This window comes from Lupinus angustifolius, unplaced genomic scaffold (genome assembly GCF_001865875.1).
Source record: "Lupinus angustifolius cultivar Tanjil unplaced genomic scaffold, LupAngTanjil_v1.0 Scaffold_164_6, whole genome shotgun sequence".
Classification (NCBI taxonomy): Eukaryota; Viridiplantae; Streptophyta; class Magnoliopsida; order Fabales; family Fabaceae; genus Lupinus; species Lupinus angustifolius.
This window is the reverse complement of record NW_017726231.1, coordinates 210,844-224,623: the sequence shown is the minus strand read 5'-3', so window position 1 is coordinate 224,623 and position 13,780 is coordinate 210,844. Positions and strand designations below refer to the sequence as shown.

The following is a 13,780-nucleotide window of genomic DNA, read 5'->3' as shown; positions in this document are numbered from 1 at the left end:
ATTGTGATAATGAGTTATGAAACTCATATGATATAGTGGAAATGTATAAGTCGTGCCTAATGGGTCCTTACTACTTCAAGGAAGGAGCCATTACCTTATTGCATACATCCTAGTTCAGCATAACACTAACCATGCACAACTCATTGTTAATGATTTGAAGCTGATGTTTGCAATTTAGGAAGGCATAATGGTAAATTGGCCTTTGGAGATCCTGAAAGTAATGTTTGGCATCGCTGCTTCATCCTCTTGATTGTTAGCATATGGAACTTTTATCTCTCACGTAATAGACTATCTAGGTATTGAGACCACTAGCGAGGAGATAATTGTTGTGAACTCCAGAGATCATTTAGTTGGTGACAACCTGGTCCATAAAATGGGCATCTACAAATATGTTGATGGTTGGATGTATCAGGAGGATCATAATACCACTATGGATTTGGGGTTGCCTAATGAGGAGGAATATGCAGATCGCGCTAAGCAGAACACTAGACAAGACAATGCTGAGATTCCTGCACCTACAAGACCAACATTTGGTTTAGCTCACTTGGATGCATTGGAGTAATGCATGTATGAGTGTCTACAAGGAATGGAAGACGAGCTCATGGATGAGCTTCACAGACAAGAGCTGGATAACGAAACTCAGTTGGAGGTTCTAAAGATTATGTTATCTGCTTTTCCTAGACTCTCGTAACCACCACCACCACCTTCTGATTGTTAGAGTAGCTTAGGGCTTCTTAGAGTGTCCTAGTTAGGTTCATTGTTAGGTGTGTGTTGCTGTAATTTGTCATAATTTGTTATGACTCATTATCATTTAATTTGTAACCTATGACTTATATTTTGCTGTTTGTTGTGTGCTTTGCTGAACATCGTTACTATCTTGTGTTACTATATGTTGAACAATGCTATGTGCTACTATGTGATTAATTCTATTATGCATTGATTCTTCTGCAATTTATCTGTTAATATGCATGCAGATAGAATAATTATGAGTTTCGACAAATGTAATACACAAAAACTCTCATTTTAGCTAATTATTAATCTACTTAATTGATTAATTGCAACAATAATGGATTAAGTGCAATTCATGTTTTCAAAAACTAATTATTTTTTAAATCCATTAATCAATTAAAAAGACTGCATAATCGATTAACTTAGTAATATTTTTTTCTTTCCATACTTTTGGCTATTCTTTTCATGGTTTAAACACAAACGAACTGGGCTTACCACATAAGCAAAACTGATACAGGTATTGGAAAATAATAGATATTGTTACTTGTTGTTCTTAAGGAATCTATATTCACGATTGCTTTCCCACTAATATCTTGGCCTTTAGACATTTTGATGGAGAAGAATTGGTTGAGTTGCATAAGCATTGCATGAAATATTATTTAATAGCGCATTATGAGATTACATGTGTGCAACATTATATAGTTTTGATAAAGACAAGGAGACAAAAGGAAGTTTGAAGATAAAGACAACTTAACAAACAAGAAAGTCAAGATTCAAAGCCTCAACATTAAGGAAGACTTAGGCCTTGTTTGGGAGTGGGGTTTTGGAGGGAAAGGGAAGGAAATGGATGGCTTTGGAAAGTCTTCCCCTTGTTTGGGAGTTGGATCAAGGAGAGGGGAAGTTTTTGGAGGGTTTCTCAATCCCTCCAAAACCCTCCATATGTCTATTTTTAAAGTTCCCCCAATTGGGGGGGGGGAGGTTTGGAGATAAAATGTCAAAATAACTAAATATGTTTAGTAATAATATATAATTATATATTATTGTCCATTTCTCATTTTTAATGGAAAATAAAAAAAAATATTCTTACATTATCATTAGTTTACTCCAAGGTTATGAAACCCGAGCCGGACATCAAACCGGAAGAACTCTTGTATAGGTTCTAACCGGTTTAACCGGTTAGACCGTTTGGTCGGACCGGACGACATTATAATATCATATATAATTATATATATACATATATTATATAATTAATTAAAATAAGTGAATGATATACTTATCAATATCATGTTTTGTATAATGCCATAAATCAAAATAATGTTCCTGCCACCTAAACTAAGAAGTTTACCATGTACTGCCACCTAGAATTAATATCTAAATAATTTTAGTCTAAAATATAAGATGGTTCACATGTACTGCCACCAAAAATAATGTTCTTGCAACGTGAACCACCTAAATTCCTAAACTAATGGTTCAAAGTATTAGTATAAAAAAGATAAACAACAATGTGAACCTAAACAGTGAAGGAAGAACATGAACCTAAACAGCAACGTGAACCTAGAGTAATGTTTCTGTTTCCTATTAAAAGTGAGATGCAAAAGGTGAATCAAAACAATGAAGGAAGAAGGTGAAAAACTTGCAGATGATGAAGGAAGAAGATAGCAAAGTCAGAAGGTGAAGGAAGAAGACAACAACGTGAAGGGTGAAGATGATGACAGTGAAGAATAAGACGGCGACATGAAGAAGATGACGATGGTGTAGGATGAAGACGACAATGGTGAAGAAGAAGACCGTGACGGTGAAGGGTGGCGGCTAGCAGCAGCTAGGTTTGAGTTCTCTTTTTTTTTTACTGTTGCAACTTGCAAGGTAAGGTTGTAGTGTGTAGGGCCTAATTTCTATTTTTTATTTTATTTCATCCAGCCGGCCGGTTTAACCAACCAGGTTATTCTGGTTTTATCCGGTCTAACCCGGTTGGACCGGTTTTTCCACGGGCCAAAACGGCTTGGAATGGCATCCCGGTTTTATGGGTGTACGGGGCCGTCTATGCAAACGGGTAACGGTTGGACCGATCGGACCATCCGGTCCGGTCCGGTCCCAATAACACTGGTTTACTCTCTCTTCTAAATTTTATACTCCCAAACAAGGGGGAGGATTTCCTTCCTTTTCTCTTCCCTTCCTTCTCCTTCCGAACCCTTTGATCTCTCTCCTTCCCTTTCCCTCCTAACTCCCAAACAAAGCCTTAGGTTTAATGTTTTATTTCTTTAGTGTCTTTAGATGTTTACATAGAAGGAGTCTAGGCTAGGCAAACCAGAATAGGAGTCTCACAAAATTAAAATTGAACAACTTAAAATAAGAGACTTTTATACATACAAACATGATCATGTATCTACATATTGATTTTAGTACATCAAAATCTTATATCTTGTGAAAATCATATATCATGCATTCGTAAATCATGTAGAAAGTTCATCATACATTAAAGAAACTAATTTTCAACACAATTAATCGATTACATCACGTGTTAATATATTAAATGCTAACATGAATCTGTTAATCGATTAAGTATGAGATTAATCGATTAACAAAGTTGCAGTAGCTAAAGATTATAATTTCTTGTCGTCATTAATTGATTAAGCCATGCTTTAATCGATTAAATAATGCAGAAACCAATTTCATATAAAAGCTGAATTTTCCCATTTGCTCATAATCAATCAAGTCTTGAAAAATTTCAGAGATTAATTTTCAAATTCATTTGAGTTAAATTAGTGTTGCGTGAAAAATCTTTTAGCTTTCTTGATACATGAAAATGAGATATGGTAGTTTCAATTGGAAATTGCCATTTATGCATTTATTGTCAAAAACCAATTTTCAAAAACCTAGATAAATCACACAATTTTATATTCAATCTTTTGTGAGATTTCCACTCAGGTTTTAGTGTTGTTTGGGATTGTTAGATTAGCACAATTTAGGTGCAACAACAATTTGTAATCTTGTAAAGTTTTTCTTGAGTTCTCTTGGTGTATTAGTGTCATCGTGTAATAGAGAATTGAGTTGAAAATCCTAGTTGAGGTTAGGTTGAGTATTCACTGATACAAGGATCTTGGAATTGAGGTAGGAGTGGTTGGAGCCAGAACCATAGTGGTGAGGATTATCCATAGAGGATTGAGGGTCAAACCATTCAGGGATCTCCATAGTCCAAGAAAAAAGTCTTGTATTGATTGGAAGTATGTTTTGTAAAACATTTTATTTTCATTAGTCAAGAAAAATATCCCAATATCAGAAGGAGATGCCTGAATATAGTTTGCAAGTGGACTCGCAAATGAACCAAGATAAAAGATCGAGTCTCGAGTTTTCTATCCCTTATCTTTTAATTTCTGTCAATTTACAATTTGTTTAGTTAAAATTAATTTGCTTATTAAGGCTTACTGCTTGCTCTGATTCTATGTATTAATTAAGTGTAAATTCGTTAAGTCTTGCATCTTAATTGATTGAAATTTTGGCTAACTTTTTGTTCAAGAAACCTTATTTTCAAGAAAGAAAAGAATAAGGTTAATCCATTAAACCTATGCTTAATCGATTAAACAGTACTGTCACTAATCGATTAAGGGTCTATATAATTGATTAAAATGGTTGTTTTCTAAATATCTCATTAATCGAAAAAGTGGTTATAGTATTCTGCTACACCTATTCACCCAATACATAAGATACAAACATCATTCATTATTTGCGCATATTTATTATGAGTTGAAATAATAATGGTTGTGTATGTAATTTGTTATACATATAATTGTCTAATTTTTGTATTATATTTGTTGGTATTGCTATGATGTTATAATTCTTAATAAATGCATATTGTCGCTTTTCATAATTTAATGTCTTACCTCCTCTATGTCTTATGATACTTGCATGTATAAATAAATTGTAAATAAGTTTGTTAAAAGTTTAAAGTAGTATAATTTACTTATGATTCACGAAGTCTTTTTAGGACTATTTTGTATAATAGTGTTTGTGCCCTTATTTTATGGTGGAATTAGATATTGGTACCACAAACATTTAGTTGGATATATTTTAGACTAGACAATATTTAATATTATATTGGGAGAAAATGATTTTACTATATTAGTAGACTTTATTTATGACACATTTTATAAGCATTATGAGTAATTAAAAACTACTTTGAAAATTACTTTTTATCTTGAACCTTCTTTAGTAAAACTTTCCTAAAATCATTTATTTTTGAGTAAATTACACTGACACTCTATGAGTTTTAGCGAAATTACACAAACCATCCCTTACTTTTTTAGACCTACACAAACTCCCTAATTTTTATATTTTCATCACACTATCCCCGCATGAGAAATAAGTGTAATCTTTTTAAAAATATGATAAATGCAATTTAGTTAAACAAAACATGATATATCGTGGAGACAAGTCCAAATAATATGAGTCAATATCTCTTTATTATTTTTGATTCGTTACAATATAATATAAGAACGATTTAAACAATATTTCATTAAAATTGTTGATGCATTTTGTAACCAAAAATAATAAAATACATTGATTTGTATATTATTTGAACATGTCTCCATAATATACCATGTTTTGTTTAACTTAATTGCATTTATCATATTTTTTGTTTAAAAGATTACACTTATTTCTCATGCAGGGGTGATCAATATGATAAAAATATAAAAAATTAGAGGTTTGTATATGTGTAGAAATATGAAATATGATTTGTGTAATTTAAATAAAGTCATGGGTTACTATTTATTTTTTCTAGTAGCAAATTTGGGTACATCTTTCTTTATTTATATTTACTTTTTATAGACTCTTTTAATGTTATCTTCCGATTATAAAGGTTAAACAAATACTTGGGGATGAAAAAAAAACAGGAAAAAATTAGAAAGAAGTGGATGTGTTGATAGTGGAGGTGAAGTGAAGTTGAGCAAACAGATGGAAAAAAAGGAGAGTGGAATCACGTGCTCTAAGTTTAAAAAACACTGCACTTCTTATCTTATAGATTAATTTTAAGGAAATATGATTTAATTCAAACCATTCTATTTAAGAACGAGAATTACAGGTCTGCTTCACAAGTCACAAGGCACATCCTTACTCACTCACACAAATCAAACAAGTATGAGTACTAACGTAAAGGACAAAATTCCTTCATCACCTTCACCTACACCTTCTTCTTCGCTTTCATCTTTAACCCCTTTCGTCCATTTCTCCAAAGGAATCAATGGCTTGGACAAAGTCATTCTTCGCGATTCTCGTGGTTCCTCCGCCGAGGTATTTTCCTTTTCCAGAATCTCTGATCTACCTTTTTCATCAATTCGCATTCATAGTTTTTTTATTCTCTTTTTTAATTGCCTATCATGCTGATCTCGTCAGTTTGTTTGGATATAGAATTGTTAGATCTGAGTTGTAATAGTATTTTTCGTTGTTTGATTTGCTGGTTTTGCTTGAATTTTCAACTGCTAAAGTATCAGTTGTGTCATTATGTTGTTAACTTATAATACGATGATGATGACATTTAATTTCTTTGTGTGTGTTTTGTTATGATTGAGAAAGTTGATCTGTATAACGTTTATGGAGTTAAAGTGTCTCAATTTTATTGCCTTGTGATTATTGACGGATTTGAGAGAAAAATGTAAACTAGTATGTTAGAGTATAAAAACATGGTTTTAATCTTCAAAAGGAGTTATACACATTTTACAGCTCTTGATTTTCATTTCAGGTGTATCTATATGGTGGTCATGTGACTTCTTGGAAAAATGACAATGGCGAGGAATTGCTTTTTCTCAGTAGTAAGGTGGTTATGTATGTTGTATCAAACATCTTTGTTATGCCATAAACTTAAATTTTGATGAGCTTTTGAAGTCTTTATGGCTGTGTTTGGATATTTGATGATGATTGGAATGGAATGTGACACAGAGTTACCATATCACTGTTTGGATATTTTATGATTGAATGATATTTTGTTTTATTATATTCCATCCCCTTCACCAAATTGGGATGGAAGCAAAAAATGGTATTGCATGGAATGGAATGGATCAGGATCCACCCCATTCCATCATATTTAAATTATCCAAACAATGGAACCTAGTATCATTAAATTCCATTTCATACTTGTCCATCAATCCAACATAGTTTGCTCTATTTTATTTCTAGTTCATGCATTAAGTGATCATAGAATAAATAACTTGACTCCTAACAGCTATATGGTCTTTTGGTAGTTGAGATCCTTTTTCTTTTAAAATAACACTTATATCAATCAATATTTTATCTTGCTTATAATTTCATATATAGAATGTTCTAATCCCTTATATTATTAATATTTGCTTCAACAGCAGTAATTATAATTCGTATATACTCTGAGAGGACCCCTTTCTTTTCCTGGGATTAATACATTTAATGGAAAAAACTAGTTTAAATTATTATTTTAACATGACGTCCATGTGATGTGACTGTCGTTTTGAGAATATTCAACTCCTGCGATTGTGTTGGTAAGCTATGACTCATCATCTTTTACTTATATCTATTTCCTTGTGCAGGCTGTGTTTAAGCCTCCTAAGGCAATTCGTGGAGGGATTCCAATATGCTTTCCACAAGTATGTACTTCTTAACTATTTCTGTATTTTAATGATTACTTTTATCATGATAAAGCTATTTTGGAAGGCGAGATAGAAATGGGAAAAGAAGGGCGAAGAGATGAGAGCAGAAAGTGTTAATATCTCATGTACTAACTCATGAAAGTTAAGCTCCATGTTCTTAAACCGATACCCTTTTCATGATATAAATCATATATTATCACATTCCTCCCAGATATATAAACATGATATCCTATGTCAAGTAATCTTATTCCATTGTATTCATTGGGTGCAGTGTTTTAAATTGCGATCAGAGTTGCATTGCATTTACCACAATTGCAGGAAAATGCGGCCACAATTACGGTCGCTATCCCTTTGCATGGACTCCCAAAACAGCAATATTGTGATTGCTTAGTGCAATTTAATGCACTGATTGGGGGTATGTTATTGAGGGTGATTTGCAGGCAGTAGGAGGGCTTGAGGACCAGCTTAGTAGCTGTTTGGGTTTTGTGAAGAGTTATCAGGAGGTTTAAGGTGTGGTAGGTTTTTAAAAACAAATCCAAGTAATGAACAATTAGGTTTTGAGTGGGGATTAGATTTGAATGCTTTCTGATACGGAGAGTAGGTCAGGGCAAAGTGGAAATTTAACTGAAATAGAAGATGAGAAGACAAGAAATAAAAGTAGGCATGACCGTAGGTTTAATTGCATCACGTAACCTAGAAAAGAGCTACTTGCTGTCATATTTCATAAACAAACATTCTTCTCTTTTTGATAGCTGGACACATGATATCACTTAGACTGGTCGAAAATTGGAAGTAGTCAATAACTGAGGCCCAAATTAAATCTAATAATAAATATTAGCTGTCCAAATAACTGAAAAAGTAAAAAATATCCCATACATAGACACAATTCATACGCAACCTCAAACCACAACCAGCAATTTTTTTACTAATACCCCTATACCTCTCATGTGCCATATATTTGAAAAGTGACATACTGCGTACCCATACTGAACAACAGTACCACGTATCTGATGACTAAAGACTTGCTCAAGGAAATTTGCTCTCTGTTTGCAGTTTGCAAACCATGGTACCCTTGACTCACATGGATTTGCTAGAAACCGGTTCTGGTCTGTTGAGGATGACCCTCCTCCTTTTCCAACAAATACTTTGAACAAATCCTTTGTTGATCTTATTCTTAAGCCCTCAGAAGAAGACATGAAGGTTTGGCCTCACAGGTATGTATAGGAGACATTCAAAATTCTGTTACCTATATGTACCTTCATTGTTTTTACTACCTCGTTTACCAAACAATTATTTTCAGGGTTTGTATTGTTGTTTATGTTATATTTCATTATGATATTATGTGGCATTCTTTTTGTATGTAGTTTTGAGTTCCGTGTAAGGGTAGCTCTGGGGCCTGGAGGGGGTCTAATGTTGACATCTCGGATCAGGAACACAAACAGTGATGGGAAGCCATTTTCTTTCACTTTTGCGTATCATACATACTTTTCTGTGTCAGACATTAGGTAAGTGCTTGAAACCTGTCTGTCACACTTCAGTATCTTAGTTTTGTATTAATTTATTTATAAATTGACTATTGACACATTTATAACTTGCTGTCCCTTTGTTTGCAACCTTGGTTCGTATCCTTCAGTGATGAAGTTGCATGATTTTGTAGTGAAAAATCAGGTTACTTTAATATTTGTTGGTGCTCAAGGTTATGATGGTTGGTTCTTATAGTTGTCTATAATGCAGATCCAAATGCGATTTTCTTTCCTTGATATATACTTCATTGCAAGAAAGAGGTGAATTTATTTAGAAACAGATTTTAAATCATTATCATGAGAGATTTTATTTTGTGGAGGAGGACGAGAGGGGAGTTGTTATTGTCGTTGATAAATCTGGTACCCGAGGGTCTGAAAGATCTCACCAAAAATAAGAATATTTTAATAGAATCAATCAAATTCTTGAATAGAAACTGAAATGTAATATTATTTGATAAATAAGAATGTTCTCAAGAAGAATTACAGCTGGTCTCCAATAACCAGCCACCAAATCCTAATTCTCCCAAAAACTTAAATTCACAGAGGTACACTGACCTCTATTTATACTAAACCTAATAAACTAAAAATAGATAAACTAAACCAGATAAACTAGTAACAGATAAAATAGATAAATTAAACCATATAAACTATTAAAAGATAAAATAGATAAACTAACTTTCTAACTAATTCAGTTAAGGATAACCTATCAGTCATCCTCTCTTTGCCTTAATGACTTTCTTATTTTGTGAAACAAGTCCGCATAACACTTTTAAGATCAAAGGTGGATTTATTGGCTTTTGGTATATGAAGCACAGAGGTTGCATTCATAGTCTTCTAGCATAGATATAATAAGCAACTATGAAGCACCGACACTTAAAATGTTTTCATGATACCTCATAGACACCCAAAATACCACAAAGATCATTTTAAAAGAGAAAAAGACATAACACAATCAATTAAGTAGAAGAGAGAAACATAATATGCAATCTACCAAGTGGACTTGTAGCAGGAGAAATAAAACAAAACATGCTTATTGCATAGAGAATGAATAGGAAATATATATGCATAATGTTAATCATCGATTAAACGAGATTGATCTTATGACATTATAGATTTCGTTTTGTATTTGGTGATGTCTACAAAATATGTTCCTTATTTAGAAATTCATAATAATAATTATATATTTTATGTACATATGTTATATGCGTACCCCAAATGTATCGTATCCTGCATTTTCAAGAAAATGCGTATCGACGTATCAGATACGTATCATGTCCAATACTCATGTAAGTATTTGTGCTTCATAGATAAGCAAGTCTAGTTTCTTCTATGAACAAATTCTGTTCTGTCTACCAACCCTAGTTGGTCTATAAGTGACAAGGAGCATGGTTCCCTTCAAGTAAAGTCTTGAGTTCGAGTGTTATGAATAGAAAAGAAATTGGTTTGAAGGGCTTTGCCCCCGTAATTGGGTCTTCCCGACTTGACTCAAATTAGTTTTAATCTGGTGAGATGTTCAAGTATTGTTAAATTTCTCAACTGTGATTTGGTTCAGTTAGAACTAATTGGCCTTAATTTTGGCTTAGTTTCTGGACATAGTTTTCTTTTCTTTTTAGTATAGGTATATAGATAGAGCATCTTACTCGAGTATTTGCATGTGTTCAGTGAGGTTCGAGTGGAGGGATTAGAGACCTTGGATTATCTTGACAACTTGCAGAACAAGGAACGCTTTACTGAACAGGGGGATGCTTTAACATTTGAATCAGGAGTAAGTTTATTTTGCCCTTACATATAAATTTATTATACCAAATTGAATTAATTGAAATAAATAAAACATGTTTATAAACTTGTTGAGTTATTCATATAAAAAAATTCTTGAAATTAAAATTACAACGCCATTATTTTTAAATAACAAAAGAGAAACGTCACAGGCTTGTGTTGTTTTGTTATATAGATTATGGGGCCAGTTTATAGTTCCTGAAGGCCAAAGTAATGTTTTCCTTATATATATAGTTCCTGAAGACCAAAGTAATGTTTAATACTCTTCATTCACACCTCACAGAAACATTTAAACAGTTGTTTCTTCCTCGTCCACATCCTATGTGTTTTTCCCCCATCTTTTCCTTCTTTTTACTTTTTCACCTTTTCTCTTTATTTACCTTTGCTGTAATAGGGGTGGCCATTTACCAAGTTGGCCTGTTAATGCCATGTCACCAATTCAATATCTGGGTATAGGTGATATCTGAAAGATATATTTGTTGAAAATAATACTAGAGAAGGAAAGAACAAAATAAATAAATACATGCACCTATGTGTATATTGAAGTACCTAGTTTGTACTAATATCTTACTCTAGGCACATATATCTGTATGTAGTTAATGTGGATATACTAATGTTAATAGTTTTTGGTGAGTTCAAACTGACACTCCTGTTTTTATTGATGATAGGTTGACAAGATATATCTTCACACCCCTACAAAGATTGCAATTATTGACCATGAGAAGAAGAGAACATTTGTTTTGCGCAAAGATGGCCTTCCAGATGCAGGTGAGTATTATCAAGCTCAACTTACATACCAACTTTGTGGTACTCATAAGGTGTACTAGTTGGAACTTTTGTTATTTGAAGCTTTATGATTTAAAAATATGTGATGTGCCTTATAGATGTGTAAATATAGAAGAATGGCATATGGTAGAGTGGAAAGTCAAGTTTGCTGGTAGAGTGGAAAGTCAAGTTTGCTGGTAGAGCATAGCTTTAGGTACTTATCTGTGTCATGATATAATGTTATGTTACCAATGTTTGCTTTATTTAGCTTTCATGCTCTAGATAAAGAAGGTACTTATCTGTTAAGTTTGTTGGTTGTTGCATAATGACCATAACGTCACAGGTTCGAATCCTGGAAACAGTCTGGAAGTAAGGCTGTGTACATCTACCCTCTTTAAGCTAGCAATGGCATTTTCCAAATCCAACTTAAACACATTCTGATGTCTTGTCTTCATTTGTGATGGTTGAGCTTGGGTTATGAACTAATAATGTAGTTTTTTAATGCTAGTACTAATGAACTTTAGAAGAATCAGACGCAAAACATTGATAGCTTAATCTGACACCACTTAACAAATCTGCCTGAACTCATCAACTGAGTATTATTACATACAAAGCTTTTTTTGGCACATAAATATATAGGGTCAAAGCTGGCTGCCTCATCCTAGGTTTAAGGCTGGCCTCTAGCTCAGTAAGTGCTTATGGCAGTATTTATAGATTACCTACATGACAATGGCCGCAATCAGGAATTGAATCTTGGCTAATTTAGTTGACATTTTCCACCTTTACCAGTTTTGCCAACCACTGTTGACATTCATATAAATTGCATCATAATTGAGTTGTATTTTCTAAGTTCCCAAAATTACATGACTGTCCTTCTAACCTTTTTTATTTTCTTATATAAATTATTTATTTTCTAGTGGTGTGGAATCCTTGGGATAAGAAAGCGAAAGCTATGGCTGATTTTGGTGACGATGAGTATAAGCATATGCTCTGTGTAGAGGCTGCTGCTATTGAAAAGGCCATCACTTTGAAACCTGGAGAAGAATGGAAAGGAAGATTAGAGTTTTCAGCTGTCCCCTCTAGTTATTGTAGTGGACAACTTGATCCCCAGAGAGTTCTTCAAGGCACCTGAAAGATTGTTGTTCTTTGTGCTGTTCAGTGTACAGGTAATAAATAAAGAAGGAAAAATGATTGTTGTTGCAACATTATTTTCCCCCTTCATGTTCTATTTAAGTTTGTGTTGGACAAATGAACTCATTTGCATAAGATTTTGTTAAACTATTATTTTCCTGTAATGGATGAGTCATTTGGTCATGACAAACTCCACAAAGCATACTAGTAGAACAGTCCACAGTTGTTGCCGTGGAGGATCGAATTTACAGCCTACAATTCAACATATTTTCACGTTGGGTTGAGTGGCCCGGTCTCAGAGGGATTATTTTTTAACCCAGTAGTTTTTAGGTTCTTAAATCCCAGTTAATTGTTTATTTCTAAATGGCGTAGGCTACTTAATACATTCTTGGTGAATATCTTATCTTATAATATGAAAAATGATTGACAGATTATAAGAAATATTTTTGGGTTATTTTGTTATATGGGCATATTTTGCTTTATTTTTTGTCTATCACCTTTTTTAGAGATGTTAGGTCTGTCTTCATCCAACAAAGATCTTTCATTCTTCTCATATTGAGGAATTAATCAAGTCTTCAATCTTTTTTTGTTGATGTTTAAGTCTTCATCAAAACTTAACCAAATCAAGGATAACACTCTTCTTCATAGTAGACATTACCTTAGTTTGCAAGGAGAGGATTTAGAACTGGGACATGTCTATTATTCTCATTTTGAGTGGAAATGATGTCACTGGTTATTGCATATGGGTTTAAATTGAGTTTAGCAGTACATTCTTACACTCGCTCAACTCCAATATCAAGTAAATTCTACATAATTTTTTGAGTTTTTTGTGTCCTGGACTTTCCAAAACTAAATTACAAAATGATTTCATAACAGCAGTACAGTAAATTAGACTAGCATGGTGGACGTGGCATTTTTTGACCCTCTTTTGAAGGAGTAATGGTTAGGTACACTCAAAATATCTTTAACGTTGTAAATCCTCAAAGCACGACTACAAAGAATTCCCACAAATTCAAAATTGTGACAATTACAATTAACCATATACATAGAGGAGTCAAATGTTACAATATGCTTTTTACTAAGTATCTCATTAAATATGATTTCATCATATGATAAGTTATCAAATACTTTAATCTTAGAACAAGTGTTTTTCCTTGCCTCGTGAAGACACTGTCAAAAAAGTTTAAAGATGTTGTGAATATATGTTTTAGTTGCATGTCTTAAAAGTCTTGTTATTTATAATGA

General features: G+C 33.1%; 1 protein-coding gene across 1 annotated transcript; it reads left to right on the top strand.

The window, feature by feature from the left end:
* The first annotated feature begins 5,800 nt into the window (after positions 1 to 5,800).
* Positions 5,801 to 12,718, top strand: LOC109340349 (putative glucose-6-phosphate 1-epimerase). Its single transcript, XM_019578023.1, has 8 exons — positions 5,801 to 6,015; positions 6,464 to 6,538; positions 7,281 to 7,337; positions 8,394 to 8,554; positions 8,705 to 8,845; positions 10,526 to 10,628; positions 11,308 to 11,407; positions 12,322 to 12,718. Exons 1-8 carry the CDS (start codon positions 5,863 to 5,865, stop codon positions 12,534 to 12,536), a joined length of 1,005 nt encoding a protein of 334 aa, XP_019433568.1. The 5' UTR covers positions 5,801 to 5,862; the 3' UTR covers positions 12,537 to 12,718.
* Positions 12,719 to 13,780: the final 1,062 nt, after the last annotated feature.

What these genes read in the sequence shown, in the direction of transcription:
- LOC109340349 (XM_019578023.1), top strand. Translation starts at nt 5,863, where the DNA reads ATGAGTACTAACGTAAAGGACAAAATTCCTTCATCACCTTCACCTACA. An exon ending in TGCTTTTTCTCAGTAGTAAG is followed by an intron (nt 6,539 to 7,280) that starts GTGGTTATGTAT and finishes TTCCTTGTGCAG; the next exon opens with GCTGTGTTTAAGCCTCCTAA. An exon ending in CTTTAACATTTGAATCAGGA is followed by an intron (nt 10,629 to 11,307) that starts GTAAGTTTATTT and finishes TATTGATGATAG; the next exon opens with GTTGACAAGATATATCTTCA.